Source organism: Sprattus sprattus (genome assembly GCF_963457725.1).
Source record: "Sprattus sprattus genome assembly, chromosome: 10".
Taxonomy (NCBI): Eukaryota; Metazoa; Chordata; class Actinopteri; order Clupeiformes; family Clupeidae; genus Sprattus; species Sprattus sprattus.
Genome location: NC_137908.1, coordinates 24607826 through 24633958, shown reverse-complemented (window position 1 = coordinate 24633958; position 26133 = coordinate 24607826). Strand labels below are relative to the sequence as shown.

General features: G+C 41.5%; 1 protein-coding gene across 1 annotated transcript in view; it reads right to left on the bottom strand.

Annotated features, from left to right (window-relative positions):
• The window catches only part of LOC308371532 (A-type voltage-gated potassium channel KCND3-like), a gene marked incomplete at both ends in the record, with an annotated part of 118503 nt that overhangs the window by 14157 nt on the left and 78213 nt on the right, over positions 1–26133 (bottom strand). The window contains one exon of the mRNA XM_080846483.1: positions 3542–3710. Coding sequence (XP_080702609.1) covers positions 3542–3710 — 169 coding nt within the window. The remainder of the gene's footprint in view (positions 1–3541; positions 3711–26133) is intronic.

Sequence of the window (26133 nt, the reverse complement as noted above, 5' to 3'; positions counted from 1 at the left end):
AATAGTTATGGACAGTGCAGTTAGCAGAATGCACACGCATGATGACAAGTTTGTGCATCCAACGGGAATGACACTTTGCACGATAAGATACATAGAAAGCGATCAATATATAATATGGCAATTGCATGTAATCAAGGCAGTAATAATTAAAGCACCCAGCAAACTGTTAGGCTATTATATTTCCAGCCCTTGACCACTTCAAATATCAGCACATACGGCCCTTCAAGCCCTCCAATCTTAATTGATCAAAGCGAAACGAGCGTGAACCGTAGCCTAGGCGAAAGCCTACTGGTCCCAGGACCAATAGCCACTGTCACCCCAGCGGCATCCAGCTGGTAAATTCTCAAAAACCTGCGACCGCTCTCCGTTGAAATGCACGAGTCATCGGTACATCCAGGCCACGGTGGACGAATTATTGTAATGTGTGTCCTGTCACTGGACATTCCTGCGATCGCCATGGAATTTACTTTGATATTGTGTAATTTGGCGATTGTCCAAAAGCAACTGGATAAACTGTTGGATGATGTGGGGTCTACAGTGCGTTGATAGTTTGATGAATTAAACGGCTGACTGATGATTCCCAGTGTCGTCATTTGCGTTTTCAGCAAAGCCAAATAGGCTATCTTTATGTTTCCAAACATTTTACTTCGGGACACACCGTTGTTTAAAGGCGTCATTGCATCCCGCGCTAATTCTACGACAATATTAATACCTTCACGGTTTAAGCAATGTCTTTTATCAATTCCAAGTCGGCTGCAGCCATCTTACGATTTTTTGTGAATAGGTCTTAGTGATTTAGGAGTCCTCATGAGGAGTTTTAAGCTGTCCTAGACTTAGGTGCTACTTTTAGGGATAAAATATTTTGTGAATTGCTCTTAGTAAAAAAAATTAGGAGTCCTACATTTGAGACTGACACGCCCATTATTTTTAGGAGTTTCTCCTAAATTCGCCACTTATGAGCTACTTTTAGCCCTAAGATTCTTTGTGAATACGGCCCCTGATCATTTCACCATCAACTTTCAGACTCTTCAAATGCCAGTGTCAAACGTGGTCACAAAGTATTTGAAATGATCTGACATTTGGGAGCACTTGATCTGATATCCTGTAAGTCTCTCTCTCTCTCTCTCTCTAGCCTCCCTCCCTCTCTCTCTCTCTCTCTGTCATTGACTCAAGTGTATTTCCGGAGCACCGGGTGTATGTGTGTGTAGGCAGATGGTCCCCAGTGGAGGTGAATGATTAGGCAGATTATTCATTTGACATTTCGGCTTCTCTGCAATAAACAAGGTTACCAGTGCCACAGTCGTACACGGACCCTCTGTAATTAACGCACCCCTTAGGCAGGTGTACTACAAAGTCAAACACCTCCATTTCGGTGGGTTCAATCATCGTTGCACCACAAAACATACAGGCCTGGCTTGTGAGTGTGTGCTTGTACCTCAACCCCCAAAGGTCTACTGCATCTCCTGTGGATTGAGACGGAGCAAAAAGCCAGCACCAGTCCACTGGGTGGAAGGTGACCGTGGATGACTTTTCTATCCAGCATCCCACTGTGAGGTTGTTGCACAGGTCAGGCTGTGAGGGTAGATGCTATTAACGGGTGGCATGATGTTGCTCCCCCCATTCTCTTCTATCACTCTCTTTATCTTCCTCTATCTAGTAATGTCTTTCTGCCCCAATCTCTCTCTCTCTCTCTCTCTCTCTCTCTCTCTGTCTCACTCTCTCCCTCATTTTCCAACCTCCTTCTTTCTCCATCTGTCTTTTTAACACTACATGTTTTTCCCATCCATCATCCTCCTTCAACTTTTTCCATCAGTACTGTGCCCTCTGCACTATCCTTATCTGTCTTGCAGGAAAGGTCAGCTCCAACTGTTTTAAAGAAAGTGAGTGAAGTGAATTGGAGTGGAGGGATGCGCTGTTTATTTACTGCAGAGTTTTTAAGCCAAGGAGAGAAGTGTGGATTTGCAGCAACAGTGGCTCTTTCCACAAATATAAAAACTACAACCTGAGACACACAACAATGAAACAAAAATGAAAAAAATGGGACGAGATTTTCTCATATCACAAGCTCTGTGTTGACACCTGAGACCGGCAAACAGGAGCGCATAGGGTGTTTTATTATTCAATACAATCAATTTAATTAATTTCATTCGAGCCTAGCAAAACGGGCAGTAAACAAATAATGGAATCTCAAGCCACGGTTTCATTAATAAAGGCTGTTATGGGGCAAGGGGAGTTGGCCGTTTGAATATTAATTGAGCGGAAAAAAGCTTGTGCAGTATAAAATGGTAAATAAATGGTAAATATATTCGTTTGGTGTTGAACAACCCAACACTTATTCTGGGCTCCCCTCTATCCAGTGCTACATATATTTAGTCAATGGGGAATACAGGCCCACTGCAACACCTAACAATTACTACGGAGGGCAGGTTGTCCGTCTTGGAGGTTATTGTATCCCAGGTATATGTTTTGTTTTGAATCCTAGTAATTTGTAAATCGTTATTTGATTGGCCAACATCAGCAAATCAACAAATCCCTTGTTGACACTGCTGACTGTCATAACAAAAATGGCTAAGATTTTGAAGTCTACACTTGGTCAGGTTTAGGTTTCAGCTGAAAGGAGTTGATAAACAGCCTTACTTAGTATGTTTTAATGTTTAAAATGTGTTGTATGGTACTGTTAGTAAGGTAAAAAATATTTAGCATATTTGTTAATTAGCTTCTTATAGTCAGTTAACTATTACATAATGGACCATAAAACAATTGACGTTATGCAATATTGTATAACCGACGTTATGCAATATGGCATAAATAATTGCATAATACTAAAGACATGCAACATCACAACACAAAATCAGATAAAATGTACAACGCATAATAACGGTGATAAACACCTTTTGTATATTGCGCCCTTTCTCACTTAACAGGAGGACAAGGGATCTAGGACACTCTTTGATAATGTTAATCCAGCTGATGACACAGGGAGCATGCAGCCCACCTGAACTACACACTGTCTAACACTGATCCCCGGTCAAACCTCATACCTGTCAGCCAGGTGTGGTAGCCTGTAGCATACCTGTATCCTCCAAGCCCTTCCTCATATCAAGCCTCTAGCGACGTTATCGCAGTGCTTATCCTCAGAGCAAATGATGGCTTGGCACTGAGGGGTTAGTCAGTTGATGTGACAGGGTGGCATTGGAGAGACGTGACAAGGTGGCGCTGGCACTAGGGCATGCTGCCAGCGGTTGGGGTTTGCATTCCGGTCTCAGCTCTGCCGTGCATGCCAGGTGTTAGTGGCATCTCTGAGGTCAAAGGGCGGTCGGGGTGAGGGTCAGGCAAGGGGGCACCAGTCTTACCATCTGTGCCTAACACACCACATCTACTTCAGTCATACGTGGCATACACACGGACATTCTAACACATAACGCTAACAAATAGGACAGGCTAATACAGACAGACACACACACACACACACACACACACACCCCTCACCCTGACCCCCCATGGACATGGTGTCGCTCGACTAATAGTTAAAGGTGTTCACCTGTACCTTCTGAGCACGCCGCTTGTCGGCTCTCTGGTTCTGGTGATAGATTCGGCTAAAGTTGGAGACGATGACGGGCACGGGTAGGGCGATTACCAGCACCCCACTCAGGGAGCAGATCGAGCCGAAAATCTTCCCCGCAATCGTCTTGGGCACCATGTCTCCGTAACTGGACAGAGAACAGGTTGACAACAGAGAGAGTAGACACATGGGAAGAGACAGGGAGACAGGGAGAGAGAGAGAGAGAGAGAGAGACAGATAGAGAGAGAGAGAGAGAGAGAGAGACAGGGCGAGAGAGAGAAAACAAGAAAGAGACGAAGAGAAGTGGAAAAGAGTTTGATAGCATGTGTGGAAGTGAGAAAAAATGCCACAGAAAAGAGATGAGAATGAATGAATGGAGACACAAAGCAGGAAGAGGGGAACAAAAAGAGAGGCATTAGATACAATCTAAAGGACAAGCCCTTATACATTCCCCTGCCGAGGGGCATCTTTTTAAAAGCCTCCCATTCAACCCCCCTCCCCTCCTTCCTCTGTTTGCCGCAACGCAATAACCTGTTAGCGGTTTGGGCAGCTCAGTAATTGTGCTCTGTAATTCAATTACATGGGGGGGGGTTATACACTGTGAAAGAGTCGCTTACAGGTGGGAGAGTGAGTGCAGGAAGATAGGGAAGGCTATCTGTGTCACCCAGGCTCAGGCAGCGCGGGAAACAAAGCTTCCCTCTGTGCCTTCATGCCAGCTCCTCGCCCGGAGACATCTGCAGAGGTGGAGAAAGAGGAGTGGGCAGGCAGGTGCCAGCCGGTTTATTGGCATGCCTGTCGGGTACAGGCGGGCACAGAGACATGGCATGTTGAAGGGGCATCTTGTCAGCATGTCTGCACATAGAGTGACTGGGAGAGAGCGGAGCAGGAACGGATGTTGCAGATTGAAATCGAGAAACTGAATCGCAGAGTTCAGTTTGTTATGACAACACATCCACAGGATTTGCGTTTCAGCAACAGAGCACATGGAGCAATACAATGTAGTTGGACACAGTGCGATGATTTACAATACGGGTCGAGCAGATAGATATTCTGAAATCACACCCAATCCACCAGTGAAGAAACTCTGGAGCAAGTCAGGAGCAGGGCTGTGTGCCACTCAGCCGATTCACCGATACACATGATGACATTGTCACCCTTAATGCGCTCTCAGCTAAAACGTAAGTATTCCAGAGGAATGTGATTCATTGACAACAACAGACAAAGAAGCTCAATCTCTCCTCCGATAAAAGCCACAGAGCCTTCACGCTGGCTGCGCTAAAGTAATGGTATCCTATTACTGCACGAGAAGCGACTGTCGGCATCTCCAAATGTTCCCCGATTATTTGCAAGAGAGGACAGAGAGATGTGGCAGTTCTGCTGCATATTAATTATGGATTTGCCTCACTGCTCCCAAAAAAAAACACACTCAGGAAAACGCAGACAGACAAACACACGCACACAGACAGGCACATACACAAAGACACACACACACACACACACAGTGGAGGACACAATCCAAAGGACAGGTGTGTCTTTAACCTCAGTGGGTTTTGAAATACAGTTAACGAACCAAAAATGGCATTCATTTTCTACCCGGGATCTTAAAACTCCTGTTGAAAAAAGAAGAGGTTCCTCTAACAAGGCGCCAAGCTCTGTGTCACTTTGGAGTTCCATTAAAACACACTTTGTCTCTCTTTGTTCCTCTGTACCCAAGACTCTCACACTCCAAAGCAGTCTACCCATCAGCCCCTTTTAAATGTACTCTCCATTGATTTCCAGTGCCTTGGGAGCATAGAGAAGCTGACAGGTAGGGCACACGCTGTTGGCTCCAAAGCCCTGGGGACTCCTGGGAGGAGGCGAGATTGCAAACTCCCTAGCCGCCTGTCGCGGGCTTCATACAAATGCTATTCAAGTCATTTTTTCTAAATGGCCACATGCTGAGGCGGCCGCTAGGTTTAACCACATCCACGGACCACCAGTACTTTATTTGTCTCCTTTTGTCAACAAATGTGAGTGACATAGAAGTGACGTAACTTTGTCAAATGATGCATTCTAGCACCGGAAACTGTCACAACAGCTCACAGCGTTTTGGATGGTACTGTAGCCTATGTTAGATACATTAAACAATAATGGCATGATTCAATACATATCAATACAAGTATGGATAATTGTTGGTACCTCACATTGTTAAATATCTGAATAATGTTCTGAACATCTGCTATGGTTTGTGTATGACATGGTTATTTCAGTCTTATAATGAAGGGTTCGACTTCGGTGTTACCAAACCGAGGAAACTGGCAAAGCTGGCAGAGCTGCCTTGCCATGGTAATGTCAGTCTCATAATCAAGGGTTCGACACCGGTGTTACCAAAATGAGGAAACTTGGAGGAGACCGCTCTGCCTTGCCTGTAGTTGACGGATTTGGAATCAGAATCAGAATTGTATTTATTGCCAAGTAAGTTTACACCTACACAATTTTGGCATATTGGTGCAGACAATTAACATAAAAACATAATAAGAACTACACATGTGAAAAACAATATATAAAATTAAATATATAAAACATATATAAAAAAGTAAAAAAATATTAAAATATTATCTCCGATTCATGATGGCCCAGCGGACGGCTGCCTCGATGTGTGGGTGCGCAATGTTTTATCTTGTTTGGATATAGCCAAGCTTCCCTTGCTCCACCTGCTCTTATTTTTCGAGGGGCAGGAGCTACATGCTGTACTGTCTCCCCATCACTCAGTGTTTATCATTCCCTCTTCTCAGCTCAGAGTAAATCATATGTTCAGTCACATCTAAAGACACTTCAGCCTCTGAATAACTCACTCAAGAAAACCTGGATAGAGATATCTTTCAGCATTCTAAAAAAAATAGTATTCGCAACAAACACTTAAGACACAAGTCATAAACCCTCTTGATGTATTGCTTTTCCTCCCCAGACAAGGGATTCATGCTCTTCTCATCATCCCTACAGGGATCTCCAGCAAGGTGATAATAGATACAGAGTGAAATGCACCTTGGGAAAGAAAGCAGTACGGCCTTCTTGCAAAGATGAATGTGCAGAAGAAGACAAGGTTTTCAAACCTCATGTGAGACATACATTATCACAGCATTGGTTCATCACTTTCAAATCATCAGAAGATATTGAGAATATAACGATATGGGTAGACCTTGAAAGGCAGTGTTATGATTTGGCATCCAGATTCAGCCGAACAGAAAGTTGCAGTCACACCAAATAAATGTACTTCTGTCTAAATAAGTTACCTTGGAACAACATTGTGCCAAGCAACATAACACAACTAGATACAACACAGCACAACGAAACACAACTCGATACAACATAACACAACCTCACACAACCTCACACATCACAACAGTGCGTAGTTTGACACAACACAACTCAACCCAGCACAACACAGCCCAGCACAACACAACACAACCCAGCCCAACACAGCACAACCCAGCCCAGCACAACACAGCACAACCCAGCCCAACACAGCACAACCCAGCACAACACAACCCAGCACGACACAACCCAGCACGACACAACCCAGCACGACACAACCCAGCACGACACAACCCAGCACGACACAACCCAGCACGACACAACCCAGCACAGCACAACCCAGCACAACACAACCCAGCACGACACAACCCAGCACAGCACAACCCAGCACGACACAACCCAGCACGACACAACACAACCCAGCACGACACAACCCAGCACAACACAACCCAGCACCACACAACCCTTCACACCATGAGCTTTTAGTCTGGAGCAAACAGGGTTCAGATAATGACTGGCCCTTTTCCGACCCTTCTCTCTATCGGAGAGGGGAAACAGTAGCGCTCATGCCTGTCTCGAAAGAACAGAGGCAGGTGCATTGTGCCCGAGTGAGCTGCCAAACAAAGCATCCATTAGCTGCTACTGCCTGTCACACTATTAATGATGGCATCCCTTCGGCCCCTACCCCTCAGACGGGCGCCACCGTGCCAAGGCGAGGTGAGGACATGAGCGATGGCATTCAGCGCGCCGTGCTTTCATTCTCCTTTCCTTGTTTCGCCCGGGGTTTTTCTGATAATAATACTTTAAGAAGTGTCCCTGGCAGTGCCAAGTCTCTGGTGGCGCTCCCGGGGGGGGGAAAGTTGTGCCACGCTCCCAACACAAAAACAGAGAGACATTTAGGAGGATTTTACCTGCAGGGCTGAATATGAGGATAATTGGACAGTGAAACCAACTCACAGAAAAGGGCTGATGCTGGGACAGATCTAGTCAGCTGGTATTGAGGCAGCAGTGGGACATGGTGTTCAGTTCCATGGTGCATAGTTAATGTGATGTAAATTAAACGACTCCTCTTGTGGTTAGGAAAATGATTGAAAAGTTGATTGCATCAGAGAGACCAATTTTAAGCAGGCATCAATACTAACTTTCGGGCAAAGGAGGCAGGCTGTAGCAAATGTCCAATCGGCATTTTATGTATGAAGTCATTCATAGCAATTGGAGAGAGAAGGCCCACTGTCAGACTAAGGACATACTAAATAGGTGTATTTGGTTTATATGTCTACGATGTTAGCCCACAATAGACAGAATGCATCTGGTTAGGTTCCGAGACCAGACTTATTTCTGGTTAAAAAATGTCAAAATTGCAATTGTTTTTCCTATAACTTAAGCTTTTCTAAAATGTAATACCCTTCCAACAAACATAATCCTACCCAAGTACTAACAGTATGACACCTTGTGTTTTGTATTACTTTGTAATGTTCAAAAAACTTCTTCTCAAGACAAAAGCAGAAACCATCTGAGCCCAGAGGTTTTGCCTCTGTCTCTGACCAGAATGTCACAGACAGACCCCAATAAAGCTAGCCAATTCGAATCAGGAAGCCAGCAAATTACTCATAACAGAGAAAAGGCCAATTAGAGTTCTGAATATGCATGATGCAGACACACACTCAGACATCAGGCAGACAAGGGCCATCTCAGCTAAAGGACCGCTGATTGCTTAAAGGGTGGAGTTCAAATGTTCAAGCTGTAAATTCGTGCTCTGGAACATTTCTTTCTTTCTCCCCTTCTCTGCACTGTTCACAAGGTGGCTGTTTGTTCTAATTTACATCTTGGCAAACTCACAAAAGGTCACACACAATCAATCGGAAATGGTTTGTGAGCTTGTAGGTGGACATTGGATGCTACTGGCAGACTAAAAGTGACAGGGCTTCCTCTGTCCCTGTGGACAGCAGGAAATCAGGAAAACCGACCCAGATTAATCTTCTTTCTCCCATTGATGGGTTTCCTAATCCATCATTATTGGAGGCGATCATCTGCCCTTAATTTGTTCCCATTCCTACCTCTTTTTTATGGATGGAGGAGGTAGGTTGATTGCAGGAAGGTGTGAAAAATCGATTTTGAGGTCATTTATTCTGTCTGGTCTTTCTCTCCAATTCTGGGTCCGTTAAATACTTCATTAGAGAAACCTGAGCGATAGTCTCCACAACACGCATGTTATTCTTTTAAGCAGGCTCTTCCTGATTGCTCTCTCAGAGATCCCTAAAGGAAACAGAACAAGACAACAACAAACCATTTAACTCCATGATTGGAGTTTCACCTGATGCACAGCTGTGGCCTGACATGAGTAGAGTTCAAGATTTAGTGGTTTTTCCCCCAAGAGGAGAGTGCTGGATATTTCCAAGCACAGAGCAGTATCAGCCTACCCCATTGACTTGCCATACATACCAAATCTAAACATTACATCAATTTGTATACTTTTTAAAATATATTTTCAGATGAAAAGACATTTTGCCCAAAGGAAAACCTCAGTTGTGATGACAGAACATGAAAGCACAGTTATAATGTCTTACTAGTTATAGATAAATCCCCACGTTCATACATCAGACACAATCCCTTTAAAAAGCTTAATTGTATTTCTTACTAGCATACTGTGTTATATACACATGTCTTGTAATCCAGGGGTTTTCGACCGGGGGTCCGCAGCGGCATTGCAGGGGGTCCGCAACATGAGCAACATGAGCAAATCACCATTGGGTTTTTTCATTTTTTATACATTTGCTTTGATATTTCAACACATTTCCAGATTACTCTTAAATATCGTGTAGCCTTGCAACTGTCAAGTCTATGATAGCCTGTGCTTTGCTGATGTTAATGCATTGTGTTCCTAACGTCACACCATACTCATATTATTCATAACATAGTTGACAAGCATCTGCAGTTAAGGATGGCCTACGAGTACTTTTAAAGTTTAGTCGAAAAAGTAATACTTTTGGTGAACGACTAAAGTTATCTATTGTTCTTAGCTAACATTTCATTCTACCGTCGAGTTAGCTGGTCAGAAGCACCAATGGATCGTTTTTCAATGAGGAGAGAGACAGGCTGCCATGACAGAGGGACAGGATGCCATGATAGAGGGACAAGGACAGGCTACCCACAAAGCCACACCTTTGCAGGATACAGGGAAACAAAGTCAAAAAAGAAAATACAATGAGGAATACATCAAATACAGATTTACAATGATGACAGACAGAGCAGGAGAGGAGGTACCACTGTGCTTCGTGTGTTTAACATTACTGTCAACTTAAGCCATAAAGCCCTCAAAACTATTGCGGCATATGGAGACGCATCACGTTTTCTTGAATGCCAAGCTTATTGAGTACATGCAACAGTTGCGTAAAGGATGGGTGACATTCCCCAAGAACCCATGGTGACATAGGTGTCACTAACCCTTTTAATGTTCTGGAAAGTTCCTTATACAGCTTTATCCTTGACTTTAACTCATGAGTGACATCTACTGTACACCATGTTACAGTCAAGTGACAATTTGTTTGTCTGTGTCCCCATGACAACATTTACAAAATGGTGGGATGCATGGTCATCACACATGACAGAACTGCTTCATTTTAAATAGCTTGTTTTTGTTATTAAAGGTAAGTTTCAACCCATTTAACAATTATGTTGCATTAACAACATGTCCTATATTACATTTAATCTGTTCTGTATGGAATCAAATCAATGCCATAAAGATTTTGTATCTGTAATATAGATTTTGTATCTGTAATATAGATTTTGTATCTGTGAAACCATCTACACTTTCAAAACCTATCTACAGATACGGATTTCAAATACGAAATGTATCTCCACTATCAAAAACTATCTTCACTTTCAAAATCTATTTACAGATACGGATTTCTAATACGAAATGTATCTACGTACACTTTCAAAAACTATCTACACTTTCAAAAACTATCTTCGCTTTCAAAATGTATCTGCAGATTTCAGTTACGAATTAAGGATACGGATACGGATACGGATACGGATTTCAAATACGAAATGTATCTACACTTTCAAAAACTATCTACACTTTCAAAAACTATCTTCACTTTCAAAATCTATCTGCAGATTTCAGTTACGAATTAAGGATACGGATTTCAAATTCGAATTACGGATTTCAGTTACGAACTAGAATGCGTTTCGTGAACAAACTGCGAGTGTGCTTGCTCTGTTGCGGCCATGAAGGAGAGAACAAGTGCCTATGAATTAACATGTATTTACATCTACTCAATCAGTGTAGTGGGACCAAGCTCAACCATTATATTTTGGCTCCACTGACGTTTAGACATATGAGGGTATCTTTGTTGTTCTGTTTTTGTTTGTTTGTTTGCTTGTTTATTGTGAAAGGGTCTAGTGTGTGAATTGTTGAAATTGTTATCTTGGTAAAAGGAAACATCTCTGCAACAATATTGGAATGAATGCGGTTACATAGCCAGCTTTACTTAAAGTTTATTGTAAGATAGGCCTATATGTTAGACTTAATGCAGTTAGAGTTACACTGTAGGTCTAGTATCTAACGTAAGCAACACTTTTACTGTATAGCTAGAGAGCACGTGTATCACATTGGCTTATAGTCTGTCAAATAAGTTGTAGTTATTGGTGTTCGATGGCATAAAAAGTTAGTCTTCTCTTATAAGCCTAGTTAGTACATCTGATTAGAGCTAGCAACCATGAATTGCAGATTAAGGGGTCCCCTATCTCAGTGTTCATTTTGGCAGCTATTTTAGTCACATTTAGTCATAGTTATCCTTCTTAGTTTCAGTCTAGTTTTCGAAAACTGAGCACACTACAACAGCTATGCTGTGTCCAGGTACATCCTCAAACGTTTTTCAGTTAACCTAATGATTCAAGGTCTCTCATGAATCATTACTCCCAGGACACGGGTTAATGTTAACTCACGCTGTCGGTCACGCTTAATCCTCTCCAACCACATTAGCAACAAAATAAACTGTTGAGCTAACAAGTTAACCATTCTTTCAGTATAAGCTACTTTTGCATAGCCCCGTACAGCTAGGATAGCTCATGTTACAGTTAACCTAATGATTCAAGCTCTCTCATGAATCATTACTCCCAGGACACGGGTTAATGTTAACTCGCGCTATCGGTCACGCTTAATCCTCTCCAACCACATTAGCAACAAAATAAACTGGTGAGCAAGTTAACCATTCTTTCAGTATAAGCTACTTTTGCATAGCCCCGTACAGCTAGGATAGCTCACGTTTGTGGTAGGAATACAAGCCTTAGCTCACTATATTCACACAACTAAATTCATGAATTACTTCACAGGTTTACTTCACAACTTGAACTAGAAAATGCATTTCCTGAAGGAAATACCAGTGCATGAAATGCAAAAGTGAGGAAAGGAAGAAGAAAAGAAAGAAGAGTGAAAGAAGGAAAGAAGAAAGGAAAGAAGAGTGGAAGAAGGAAAGAAGAAAGGAAAGAAGGAAATAATAGTTGAAGAAGGAGAGAAGAAAGGAAAGAAGAGTGAAAGAAGGAAATAAGAAAGGAGAGTGAAGAAAGGAAAGAAAAATGAAAGAAGGAAAGAAGAGTGGAAGAAGGAAAGAAGAGTGAAAGAGAAAAAGAGAGTGAAAATATTGAAAAAAGGAGATAAAAATGGAGTGAAGAAGAGAGATTGAGTGTGAGAGAAAGTAGACTGAGAGGGATAGAGAGAAAGATGGAGAGATGGAGAGAAAAAAAAGTAGAGAATGGAAGGTGTCTTAATGTTCCTAGTTACAGTTAAATTGACCCTTCCGAAAAACTCCTCCCCCCTTAGCAACGTTTGCTATATCAGTCAAGCATTCACGTTTCCCAGGTTCTCAGCATTGGTATGAATGGCGTGGGAACATGTTTTCAACCGTGTCAATTTCAGCTCTACCCAAAGAAATCACAAGCAATTTTTGGAAAAACGGCAAGATCTCAGATCGAAGCAGGCAAAGGGGTCTGCAATATGCTTATGAGGCTACAACCAAGACATTACATGCCGTGTTTGTAGACAGTCAAATGCTAAGGCTAGTTCATTCCAGCTATATTTATTCAAGGATTCAAGGATTCAGGGATTCAAGGAGTTTAATTGTCATTGTAGTACACAACGAAAAACAGTTTGGTGCTCTCCAGCAGCAGTTTGTTTAGATATATAAAATTGACATCAACACACAAAGACACAACAAGAGCATGACAAATATGACAATTCAATTATCTAAACAGTCGCCGCTACGCAAACAAGAATTGAATAGTATTTTAAGCAAGGGTTTTCTCAAGTTTTCGATGCAGTGGGCAGATTTTAGCGACATCAAACGTAGGTGCAACAAACGTAGGTGCTTGTTTACATTACTGACATTCAGCTGATGGGGGGGGGGGTCGTCCACATTGTTTGATCCACAGCAGGCATTTCTCTCTCTGGGTCTTGTTACCCCTCCCTCCAGCCTTTTTGGATATCGGCTGTCAGAATTACACACTCCATAAGCGCAACGTTTCATTTTCTCTTCTCGAGAAGACGTCTCTCTCATTGACTTCCATTCATCAAAATGGCTCGCTTGACTGAGGTCCCGAGCTTAGTTCCCGTTGCTATGCTATGATTGATCAGTTACCGTTTTGGGGGAGTGGTCGTGGAAGGGTCAATTGAGAGGGACAGAGAAGAGGTTCCTTTGATTTGGCGCAGGTGTCAGTGAAGCACAGGTGCAAGCCAGTTTAAAGACCTATTATGATGTCATAATGGCCCAATGTAAGTCAATGGGAAAATTTAGATTCGTTTTTATTTAATATCTTAAAAAGTATAGAGTTTAGAAAAGTGAAAAATACATAGCATAAGTGTCCTTTACAAGACCTACGCGACAAAGTTTGAATGTTTCTACGTTAAGCGGTTCGGGCTGAATTAATCGCAGAAAAAGGTGAGAAGAATAAGAAGAAGAAGAAGAAGCCTAGGAATAACAATACAGGGCATTTGATGCACTGTAATTTAAAAAAATGATCCCCCGTTACGGCTAGCTGAAACTGCCAGTGGATACTCCCGTTACGTAGTGTTAGTTAGCCTTTAGCCCCGTACTCAGATATTACAGCTGCTTAACACAGCTAGGATAGCACTGCTTAACACAGCTAGGATAGCTAACGTTACGGTAGTGGGAATACAAGTTTTTCAAGTTCGCACGTACCTATTTATGCGAGTGAAATACTCGCACTGTAGAGCCCTGGTATGGAAGGTGTCTCTTAATATTCCTAGTTATACAGTTGAATGGAGAGGAACAGAGAGAATAGGTTCCTTGGCGCAGGTGTCAGTGAAGCACAGGTGCAAGCCAGTTTAATGAGCCTATTATGATGTCATAATGCCCCACAGTTCTGCCATGCAAGTCTATGGGGGAAAAAGGGGATGAAAAAAGAGGAATAAAAAAGGAGTGACAAGGAGTACTGCCACGAAAAGATATAGCAGGTTGCACCGGATCAGGCCGGACGTTTCGGTGTTTGAACGGCGTCTCTATCTCAAACGGGCGAGGCGTAGTTAGCTGCAAGAAAAACGGGGAGAATAAATAAAGAAAACTTATGAAGAACAATACTGTGCTTCCCTTCGGGCAAGCACACTAATTACAGATTCTTTTTGGCACTGTTTTGACGTCCTTTCTAAAGAGCCAATCAGCGCTTTTGGCAGATTTTCTAAAGCGCCAATCAACACATTGTATCCTGTACTGACTAGCCAATCAGCGATAGTTGAAAGTGTCGGGACCTAGCCCGCTCATTATTCAATAGTACCTGGATCTGCCACCGCTCTGCCTAGGGAGGGATCTGGGGTTTCCCCCGCATGGTTTGAATACAATTGGGTGTACGAACGCCGTGGGGGAAGTTACACAAGCATGCCTTATGTCTGGCCCAAAGGGGCAGTGGTTATGACACTCATGTGGGAATGCAGTGCTTGGTGGAATACGTTTACTGTGCTTGACATGGGCTCTGCATGCGAGCAACGTGTCGTTTTCCTCGGCACAAAACTGGTAGCGCTCCGCAGGCTCTGGAGATTCGGAGATCGTCAGCCTACAGAGTTATTTTTAATACACCACTAAACTGTCACCGTTTAGGTCTTTGTTCACTGCATTCTACCATGTAGAAACTGACGAACACATAACACTCGTAACTCTCCTCTGGCTCTGGGAATAAGGAGATCGCCAGCCTGTAGAGTACTTTCTAATACCACACTAAACTGTCAACGTTTAGGGCTCTGTTCACTGCCTTCTACCACGTAAGAGCTGATGAATACCTGTACTATTTAGTTATTCTTAGGCTCTGGCGATTCAGAGATCGCTTGGCTGCAGAACGCATTGTAACTAAGAAATTGGTCTCAGCCACATCTAACAAATAGAATCTAATGAAAGTGTGGCCAGAACTCCAGCTTGCTGCCTCATATATCTCTTCCACTGAGACGCTATAAAACTCGCTTCCACAAAAAATACACAATAAAGCATTTTCAAGGACTTCAGAAAAAGGTTACAAATAGGCTACCCCAAAGTGCCATGAAAAGAAAGGAAAATGTCATTGCAAGGTGGTTTTGAAATCAGGCTGGTCATTATCCAGTTGTTGAGGATGCATATGCACTTAACGTTATACCCCCACCACCACCTCTGCATGTGTCTGGAGAACAAGACAATGGCAGTCTGTCTGCTAAATGTTCTCATCGTGATAATGGGTCATATGAATACTGTTCATGGTTAACTTAATTAAATGTGAATAGGCAATCGGGCACAAAAATGGTAACGTTAGCTTTCGTTAGCTACCAAAGCAGATCATAATATCTTTCATACAACGACAAGGAACTGAGAAACAGGTCGAACGAAGTGTGGAGTGAAAACCACTGACTGTGACTGACTTATTAACAACTCCAAATATCGGCCTTCTTACTTGTGCCATTTCTCGGTGTCTGTTCCGTGACTGCTGCCTGCACACACCGTTTCACTCAACTCTCTCAGCAGTTGCCAGCAAGCTAATGTGATTGGCTAGTCAGTTCAGGATACAATGTGTTGATTGGCGTGTTAGAAAATCTGCCAAAAGCGCTGATTGGCTCTTTAGAAAGGACGTCAAAACAGTGCCAAAAAGAATCTGTAATTCGTAACTGAAATGCCATGTGACATATATACAATAAGTCACAATAAGCAAAATGGTAATGAACTGCTCAATATATTAAGCTGATTCAAATATTTTAAATAATACTTTTTCTGTTGTTCAACTCAAACATATTTTTAACCAATGTAAACATAAAAAATAAATGTCAAATTAACTAAAATATCATAAAATGTATTATGAAACAACTTTTGCATATCTGTACTGAAATTGCACCTTTGCTTTAGCTGAGACACTTTTCTTGGTAAATACAACATACAAACAGAATTTTGTTGGTCCTATTTGAATGTAATTGCATTTTTTTGTAGTATGAATAGCAAGAAACGATACAGTGTTCAGGGTGTACTGGAGATCATCACTGGGTGTTCATCAGTGAGTTTGAGGGATGTGAAGGTAGCTCAGAAGACCCTGAAGACCCTGATTACACTCCCAGCCACAAAGACAGCAACAAAGACATGGAGAGTGATGAGTAAAGTGGGTCTGATGACTCAGAAAGTAGTGAGTCAAGTGAAGTAGTACCACCACCAAACATAAACCCAGAGCAGCAAAATACCACCATCCAAGGAAAGAAACAATTTTCTTGGAGAAAGAAGCCTTTTGAACCCCCTGAGTGCACTTTCAAAGGACAGAGTGTCACACTTCCAGATAATCTTCACACTCCCCTGGAGTATTTCAGACAGTTCATAACAGTAGAAATGCTTGAGTTACTGAAGGAACAAACAAATTTGTTCAGTGTACAAAAATCTGATAGTCTCAGCAATGTTAACACCACTGTTAAAGAACTGGAAGTATTGACTGGCCTCTACCTGCGCATGGGTCTTTGCCAAATGTCCGGAAATCGGGCCTACTGGGAAAATGACACAAGGTGACCCATGGTGGCTGAAAAAATGTCAGCAACCGTTTTCAGACCCTACTGACATCTCTACATTTCACTGACAACACTGATTTGTCAAACAGGCAAGTCGACGATAAGTGCTGGAAGATCCGCCCATGGCTTGACAGGTTTTGCAAACAATGCCTAGCTATCACCCCAGAGGAGCACAACTCTGTGTATGAGCAAATGGTGTCTTTCAGAGGGACACACAGCCCAATAAGGCAGTATGTGAAGGGCAAGCCCCACCCTTGGGGATTGAAGATTTGGGGCTGCTGCTCTTCGTCAGGAATCCTCAATGATTTTGAGGTCTATGAAGGTGGCACTGGGAGAAGAACCGTACTTGGCATGGGAGGTGACGTTGTGGTCAAGCTGTGTGAAGCACTCCCATCAGAACAGAACTACAAGGTTTTTGCGGACAACTTATTTTCTTCAGCAGAACTGGTGTTAAAGCTTCTGCAGTGACAGATCTATTTTGTAGGTACTATCCGTAGCAATCGTTTGGCTGGTTGTCAGCTTGAAGATGAAAAAAGTCTTGCCAAGAGAGGCAGAGGATCAGTTGATGCCAGGGTGGAAAGAGAGGAAACCATGGTCATTGTGAAGTGGTATGATAACAAGTGTTTCACCCTGATATCCTCCTACTGTGCAGTCGAGCCTCAAGACAAAGCTCGACACTGGTGCAAAGCACAGAGAGCTTTTGTGGAGATCAGCAGGCCCCACATTGTGAAGGAGTACAACACCTTCATGGGGGGGATAGACCTCCTTGATGCATGCGTTGCAAGGTACAAGTACCACATGAGGTCGCGAAGGTGGTACCTGTACCTGTTCTGGCAAACCATCATGTTAGGCCTAGTCAATGCATGGTTGATTTATCGCCGTGAATGTAGGCTACTTTTTGGTTTCCAAAAGCCACTGAAACAGAGGAGCTTCCAGGAAGAGGTTGCCACTAGCCTGGTCCTTTTGCTTTTAAGAAGGGGTCGTTCGACACTTAACAACGTATCTCCACCACCACCACCACCACCCAAGAGAGTTCGTGTTGGAGTCCCAAGTAATGTCCGCACTGACCAAGTTGCACACTGGCCTCTGAAGTGTGACAAGTGTGGCTGTTTTTCAAATACTGCAAAATCAATGCAACCACCACCCTCTGTGAGAAATGTGATGTGCGTCTTTGCTTCACTGAGGAACAAAATTGTTTCAAATGTTACCATTTGGCCTAGGCTAGTTTTGTTTCTTACAATCTTTTGCACTATGTTCATGTTTTCTGAAGTGCATTACATAAGTCTGTTGCTCAGTTTTGAACAGCTACAGTAGCATGTTGAGTAGACCTCCAATATGAGGCAGTCCAATTTATTTTTTATTCAGTTTGCACATTTTTGTGTTGTTAAACAAATCTCTCTTTTTTTATTGTTGTTAAACCTAACCAGCAGACCTAAAATGTTGATATATGTTGTGTAAATGCAAATAAAAAGGCAAATCTGTGTTACTAAGCAAAAATCTGTCAAGCTGATTTATTTTCAAATGAGGAATACATTTACCATAAACGCCCAATGTAATATATATGTCACATTGCAGATCTTTGACAAAAGGTGGTAGAATTGTGGTCCAATTGGTCTGTTTTATATCCCCCATAATTTTCCTTTAAGGAGAAATGGGTCCGGGTTCTTATGGGTTAAGCGTGAGTGTTTTCAGCAGAAAAGAAGCAATCTTGCACCGCGTTTGCTGGAGCTTCACAGCGCAGCACGGAGAGGCATGGCTAATGAGAGAGGTGAAATCAAAGTGGATCTATTCATGGAGTGAGCTGGAATCAAGGGAGAAGTCTAATTTCTGTCTGTAGCCCGAGGGACCCACGCAGACCTTGTCTTTCTTCCTGAGAGCAAGGGAGTGAGAGAGAGACTGGTCGAGAGATCAAGAAAAGAAAAAAAGGGACATCCACAGCTATATACAGGCTAGAGAGAGAGAGTGTGTTCACAGTTAAATACAGGCCATTAGGGCAATGGCCTTTCAAGTCATTCAGGTCCTACATAACCACCATTAGTGAAGTGGAGATTTGACCTATCCACCAAACGTGCAAGCAATGGGCATCATTGAACAACCGGTCTGCTTTCCCTTGATTCTCTTTGACTGGAGATCCCACTGGCAGTCAGAGTGTGCCATTTATCACAACTTTCACAAGCTGGTGTGATTCAGATTAAAGGTTTAATAGCTATTTTTTGCTGACAACAACATGTTTTAAGACCATGCCATAATGCTGCAAAGGCACAGTGGAAAGACAGTGTTTCCTAATGTTTTGTTGTTCACATTTTCATGGTAGAAGAGCAATGACAGAGCTAAAAATGTAATCTTTCAATATTCTTTACAGCAAAAACTACATATTATTCCTTTAAAGCTATTTAGGCTATCCAGCACCAACAAGGCCCATAATTCACACTTACACTGACAGTGAGGTGATTTTTTTTATTATTATTATTATCTAGACTTATTTCATCAAACAAATCCTACAAGAAAGGATTAAACACAGGAGTTCTATCATACAAAATTGTATTTTTAAATCCTGTATGATAACTGTAACCCTCTGACATTTCACAGGTTCCTCTAATCTGTGTGTGTGTGTGTGTGTGTGTGTGTGTGTGTGTGTGTGTGTGTATGTATGTGTGTGTACTATCAAGGTTTAACATAGAGGTGTGCTGATAACCTGATGTTGTGTAAACCGGGATTACATCAGATTTATGGATTTCTATGCATAACACCCGATACAATCAAGGGGGGAAGGGTTAGAGAGGAAAAGGATAACAAAAAAGTAACAAAAAACCTGACCTCCTTAAAGGTACAAACATGAAAACGTAGTGATGCAGTGGTTGTAAGGACACAGGGGTGGTAAAAAGGGTACCACAAGTTCACCTTGTAAAAGCTGAACAATCCATCACTGCCCCAAAAACTCTTTGGGCAGTGTTGGCTGTATTTAAATCCCCCAACACCACAGCAAGATATAACCTCTAAGAGCTCCTTTTATAAAATACATCTATAGAACCAGAATATTTTGACATTTTATTAGTATTTCATTCAAATACCATCTTACACATCACACAGAAACTGCCTGATACAAAATGCAAAAGTCAGTTTTGTTCTGATGTTTTCGAATCTAAAATATTATATTATATCATCCGAATCTTTAAAACTAAGTTATGGCAAAATGGCACAATGGCTATTACTGGCTAATAGGGTAATAGTAAAAAAAAAAAACGTCCAGATAAAACACAGTTGTACTGGTCTGGTGAAATGAAAATCTTCAGACGTGCATTTAGGTTTCATTAGGCCAGAGTGAAGAAGAGCACAGCTTTTCATTTGAGCAAATCAATTTAGCCGCTTGTAAGTTATTCTGCAAACACGGGCAATACTCCAATTGAATCCTCTGTGAAATTACTGACATTAGCATGTCATCATTGTCACAGCAGACACTATATCCTGTTATTATGACCGCCGCGCGACAGCTTTTTTCTGTTTGCCGATTTTCTGTCAACGATTTCCGGGACACTGAAACACCGGGGTGCACGAAATTTAGTGGGCAGGTAGCCTTACTAGATTAGCGTGAAACCACTGATTTTCGTTTTGATCCGTTGCACCCCAGTCGGACTGGACCCCTTTTAAAGAGGGTGGGGCGATTCAGTTTTCTGTGAATAAGTCGAAAACCGTAGGGCTTAGGAAGACCACATTTTTTTTGTATGTTGGTCTTAAGAGGCCACGTCAACCATTCCACTACCACTTATTTCATGTATAGCGCCACCTAGTTACAAATGAAAAAGCAAAAATGGAGTGTTTTTTACAACATTTTAATTGTAAGTTGACAAGGTCAGAACTGCACGAAATCGGAGGTGTGGGATCATTATGACACCTTCTGACTGCACGGTAAGTTTTGTGGAATTCCGTTCACGGGGGGGCATGCAATAAATTGATTTATATGAGTATACACCAACTGGCCTGTAGGTGGCGCGACACAGTTTTCTTCGAATATCCCGAGAACCGTAGGGCCTTGGAGTTCCAAATTGTTCTTGTATGTTTGTGTCAAGGGCAGTGATGGAAGAAGTACTGACGTTTAGTACTTAAGTAAAAGTACAAGTACCCAGGAAAATGAAAGTAGAAGTAAAAATAAAAGTACTACTTCAACAATCCTACTTAAGTAAAAAGTAAAAAGTACTCACTTTTAAATTTACTTTAAAAGTAAAAGTAAAAGTACTCACACAATGGGTTGTCTCTCAATGACTAGGCTGTGCCATTTTGATAAAGAAATAGCGACTGGTAATAAATGCCTCTACAGATGTCACTACTAGTAATAATTATAAGCAACAACATTTGTTAATTGGAAAGGTTGGTGTACTTATTGGGCCTATTGTCTGTAATACTGTTCACACTCTATCTTACAATTCTGCGGATGACAATTTATCTACCAGGGATTATTTGCAAAGTTAATACCATTAAGCCAAACCTATAAAGACAACATTTCATATCTTTTTATCTTTTATTTAATTGTAAACGTGTAAAATGGAAATATGAAACATGAAAAAATGGAGTTGTTAAACTGGTCAATGCAGAGTTTAATGCTCTATTGATTGCAGAAAAGGAAAAAAAAAACATATTGAGTAACCCAAGACTAGGCATTAAGTTTGCATGCCAGGCAATAACCAGTCAATAAAAAAGGCAAATCTTCACATTAGCTTGACATTACTAAACTACCAGCTTTATCTTACCACTACGTTAAATAAATAATCAAGGTAAAATCGTGTTATATTGATGCTATTGCTGTACCAGGGATTAAAATTAACGTCGTCCCGTCGTCCCGGGGCCGTATTAAATTGTCATTGGGACGATCAACAATTTAATTTGGGACGACAAGAATTTCAGCCCGTTTTTTATTGCACTTGCAACTCATTTAAACGGAAAAGAAACGCAATTTCAATGTCCTTGAATGAAGACATTAGACACTGACAATAAATCTGACTTGACTTGAAATGGACTCGCGCATCACGTTTGTGTTCTATTAGTGACAACAGTGGCGGTCCGTGCATTTCACGACTAGGCCTTCAGCGATGTCCTACACGATGTTAAACTGAGTGAATCCACCTCTTAATACATTATGACGGCATGGCTCTCGAACTATATATTTATACAGAAAGGTAGTATAAGTGAGCATTGCATCACCTTAACATAGTCGAGTACAACAGACTTAATTAATATTTCCGGAGCATTTCAAATCAATACACCCGTATTAACAATACATCAAGAGTAGTAAACTCTCAGTTATATGATCGCTTGGATATTACTGTCACAACTTAAAAATAAAAGGCGATTTTCAGGGATTAGTCTACAAAGTTGTATTCAGTCCACCGAAAGTAGTGAGCTTTAACAAGTTTGTCCACTAAACATCGCGTTGTCCCACCTGCAAAGCAGTTTCATTAAACTTCCTATCCTCACGATATCCAGTTTTTCTTGAAAGTTCCGTCTTGAAAATGGCGTTGTAATTGTATCAATTGTATGGAATTATCAAGTTGGTGTAAACTAGTTTATTTGAGTTGGTTAATGTAATTATATTTAGTCTTACCAACTGAAACAACTAGCATAATAAGCATTGCAACCGATGTAGCCTACGTCGTTTTCACATTAGCCAACTAAACTGAGCACTGAAGCACTGAACCTGTCTGCCTCAGTATCCAATCAAAGGTTTACGTGTCACGTTCAATTCTGAAGGCCTCAGGGAAGATTTCTATTAGCCTGGTAACACATGATAGCTGAAATATGATTGGATGAAAGCTGTAACATAAATAAACAACGCTGAAAGCTATGAAATCAAGAGAATGGACTATGGGGAATAATTTAATACATATTTATGAAAAGAAAATATTAAAATTAAATTAAAAAGGAAGTTCCTTCCTGAGTGGAAAAAGACATATTCTTGTATTAAATGGGATGCAGGAATAGGAATGTCATCTCAGTTTTAAGAAATTACCCAAACCAATTGAGAGAGTTTTAATAAACAGTTTTGGATTTTAAATCTATTGCCAGCAGCAGTTTTTATTCTTGTATAATCTTAATGGAATTCATTGTTTGAATTAATTTGCACCGAATTTAGTTTTTTTTTTTTTTCATAAAACTCGGGACGGTTCCGGGACGTTTCGGGACGGTTCCGGGACGTTTCGGGACGGTTGAAAATGATTTTCGGGACGGTTCCGGGACGGTGGTGAAAAAAGTTAATTTTAATCCCTGGCTGTACGTCAACATGTATTTGGCTAGATAACAGTATAGAAACATGTCAGTAACCGCATACGATATGCAAAAGTCATAGACATTAACTTAGCATAGCAAGAACTCTGCATAAGTCGACCTGTTTCTCCAAATTTAAAGGCGAATTTTGAAGTCTAGCAACTCCTTTTTTGAGGTAGACAGGAAACGCACTGAAACCTCCACGAGTTATTCTTGGGGCCTCTGAACTTGAACATGTCCTCAGATGAGGCTGACTCTGAATCCATGCTGAAAAGTTGTTTGTTAGTCAGGCTGTTTGTCGAATGTTTAAGCAAAACAGCCAAGGCTACCGTAGTGCTGCTGCCGTATTTGGCTGCTGTCATTGGAGCTGATAGAGCCACCTGATTGGTTGAAACGTCCTAAAGCAATGCAATCCATATTTTTGTGTAGCCAACAGTTTGGCGAAACTGTGTTCATAAAATGTAACGAATAACGACACATATTGTAGAAATGTAGCGGAGTAAAAGTATAGATAATAGCTGCAAAATGTAACTAAGTAAAAGTAAAAAAGTATTATTTTTACTTAAGTAAAGTACAAATACGTAAAAATGTAACAAAGTTCAGTAACGAAGTAAAAATACTTTGTTACATTCCACCACTGGTCAAGGGGCCATGTCAACCCATACCATAACCAGTCATTTCATGTATAGCGCCACCTAGTTAAAAATTAAAAAGCAAAAATGAGGTGTTTTAATCGAATATATGTCAAAGTGCTCGAAAAATTACCAAATTTGCCAGGGACATCAAGCCTGTAACTGTCCATCTTCGGTAGAGTTTTTGTCCATAAATGGAGAAAAATGGCTCTGTAGCGCCCCCTAGAACATTGCAAAAAACCCTGTGCATTGGGGTTATTTTGGCGTAGCTTGACGGAATTCGGTACACGTCTTCATCATGTTTGGACGCACCAAAAAGTCTCTTGACGCCATGGTGGCAGGTCCACAGGAAGTCGGCCATTTTGAGTGGAAGATGCGTTTTGACGGCGTTTGCACACCTCGCATCTGATCGAACTCCTCCAACAAATTTAATGGTAACGCCTTGAAATGTGATCAGGTTACTCTTCAGCCATGGGCGACTAAAAGTTATATTGGATTTTCTCATTAGTCGGAAGGTGTGGGCGTGGCAGACCCTCAAACTTTGCCAACTTGCCAGTGCTTGCCACAAAACACAAAGTCTCTTATAACTCTTGCGAACATTGTTTGATCCAGAGAAAATGTCTTGAGTGGATGCTGGCCTGAACCCGTACATGCCTGACTGATATCACCTATAGCGCCACCTGTTGGTGGTTGGAAACTTCACTTTGTTTCCAACCTCTTTATGTGACCTGTTTTTAACAAACTACATTGCAAAAGAAAAATATACCAAAACAATCCACAAAAAAGTAGTACACAAAACATCACATAACCAAATCATCAAAATCTATCACAAATAATTCCTTTAATACATAAAAATGAAACACAAACCAATTTACACACACAAACACACTGACAACCATGACTCATTCTTGCCAAAACCTACTGAACAGTTTGGCGGTCATATTTTGTAATGCTTTGCGTTACGTCTAGTTAGCCATCATATGATAACTGTGCTGACACAACTTATTATCACAACTTACTATCATTGTCACGACAGCTTACAGAATTTTTTATGCTCTAGTGCTTATGGCCCATGCTGAACAATACTTTGTTTATCAAAAATTATAAATGCCAATATTGGTGACATCACATAACTGGACACTGGTCTTAACAGTGGCTTATGACAATATACTATATGGTGTAGGCCATAACATGTTTATGTCTTATGATCTTTATGGCACACTGATGTTTGCCTCGTGAGAGGGTAAAATAAACATGCAACATTCCCAACAGTGCATTACTTGACTACCTTGCTGTTTTTGAAACCTGGTGTAACATTTTTCCCTGAAGCCATATACATGCTTGGCTGGAAATTCTAATTTCTTTTTATCTTTCATTCATGTAATTAACGCCTAATCACTCTACCTATTCCTCGCTCCTATTGTGCCAATCCAGGGTAGATTATTACTCATCTGCCTCAGCTGCTTTCTGCGATGAATTTGATGCTGGCTCCACCAGCCAGACGGAATTGGCAAACATACTGCAACTCCCAATTTCAGTGACAACATTAGTGGTGCAATCAGTCCAGGTAATGAAGCATGAGAATGAAATGGAAAAAAATCCGGTCTCTGTCTCTCTCTCTCCATATCTTTATTTCTCTCTCTCTCTCCCTCCCTCCCTCTGTGACAATGCTGATGTGCTGTCAAGGCAGTTCACTTTGAGACAAAACAGGTAATTATAAAATCTTTGCAATGAAATTCTACACATGATCTTGTTATTCCAGTGCACTCAAATAAATACAAAGTTAAAAGCCTCCATTAGGTAATGGAAGGAAAACCAAAACTGGTTGGGACCAAGCATGTTTGGCTCAAAAGCCTTATTGGAATAACAAGAGCCTGTTTAGCAGTGATGGGAATAGCGGCTCTTTGAAGGGATCCAGAGTTTATGGCTCCATTCTTATCCAAAATGTTCAATGTGGGAGTTAGTCTCTTTCGCAGACAGATGGAGTTAAGGTATCACTGTCCATGTAAAGGGGAGTGGAGTGGATTTAGGGGAGCCAGTCAAATGTGGGCACAAGGAGAAAAAGAGCAGCTCTGAAGTATGACTTGGTGCCCAGGCCAAGATTCGCAACGCGACAAAACCGTTCAAGAAAGAAGTTGCAAGTTGGTGTGAATTAACAGTTAGTTGCAAGTCATTCTGCAATGTTCCATTTTCAGGTTAGGTCAGATGAAGCTACGAATCGTAGCCTACGATATACAACCATGCCATATGAAGGATATGCAACACCATCTGATGTTAATCTGCTTGGGACAGATGATTTGATAGGACTGAGAAATTTAAAGTCCTGTCTCTGCCCAAATCGCTCACCGATATAGTTAACCTAATTATCATAGAAA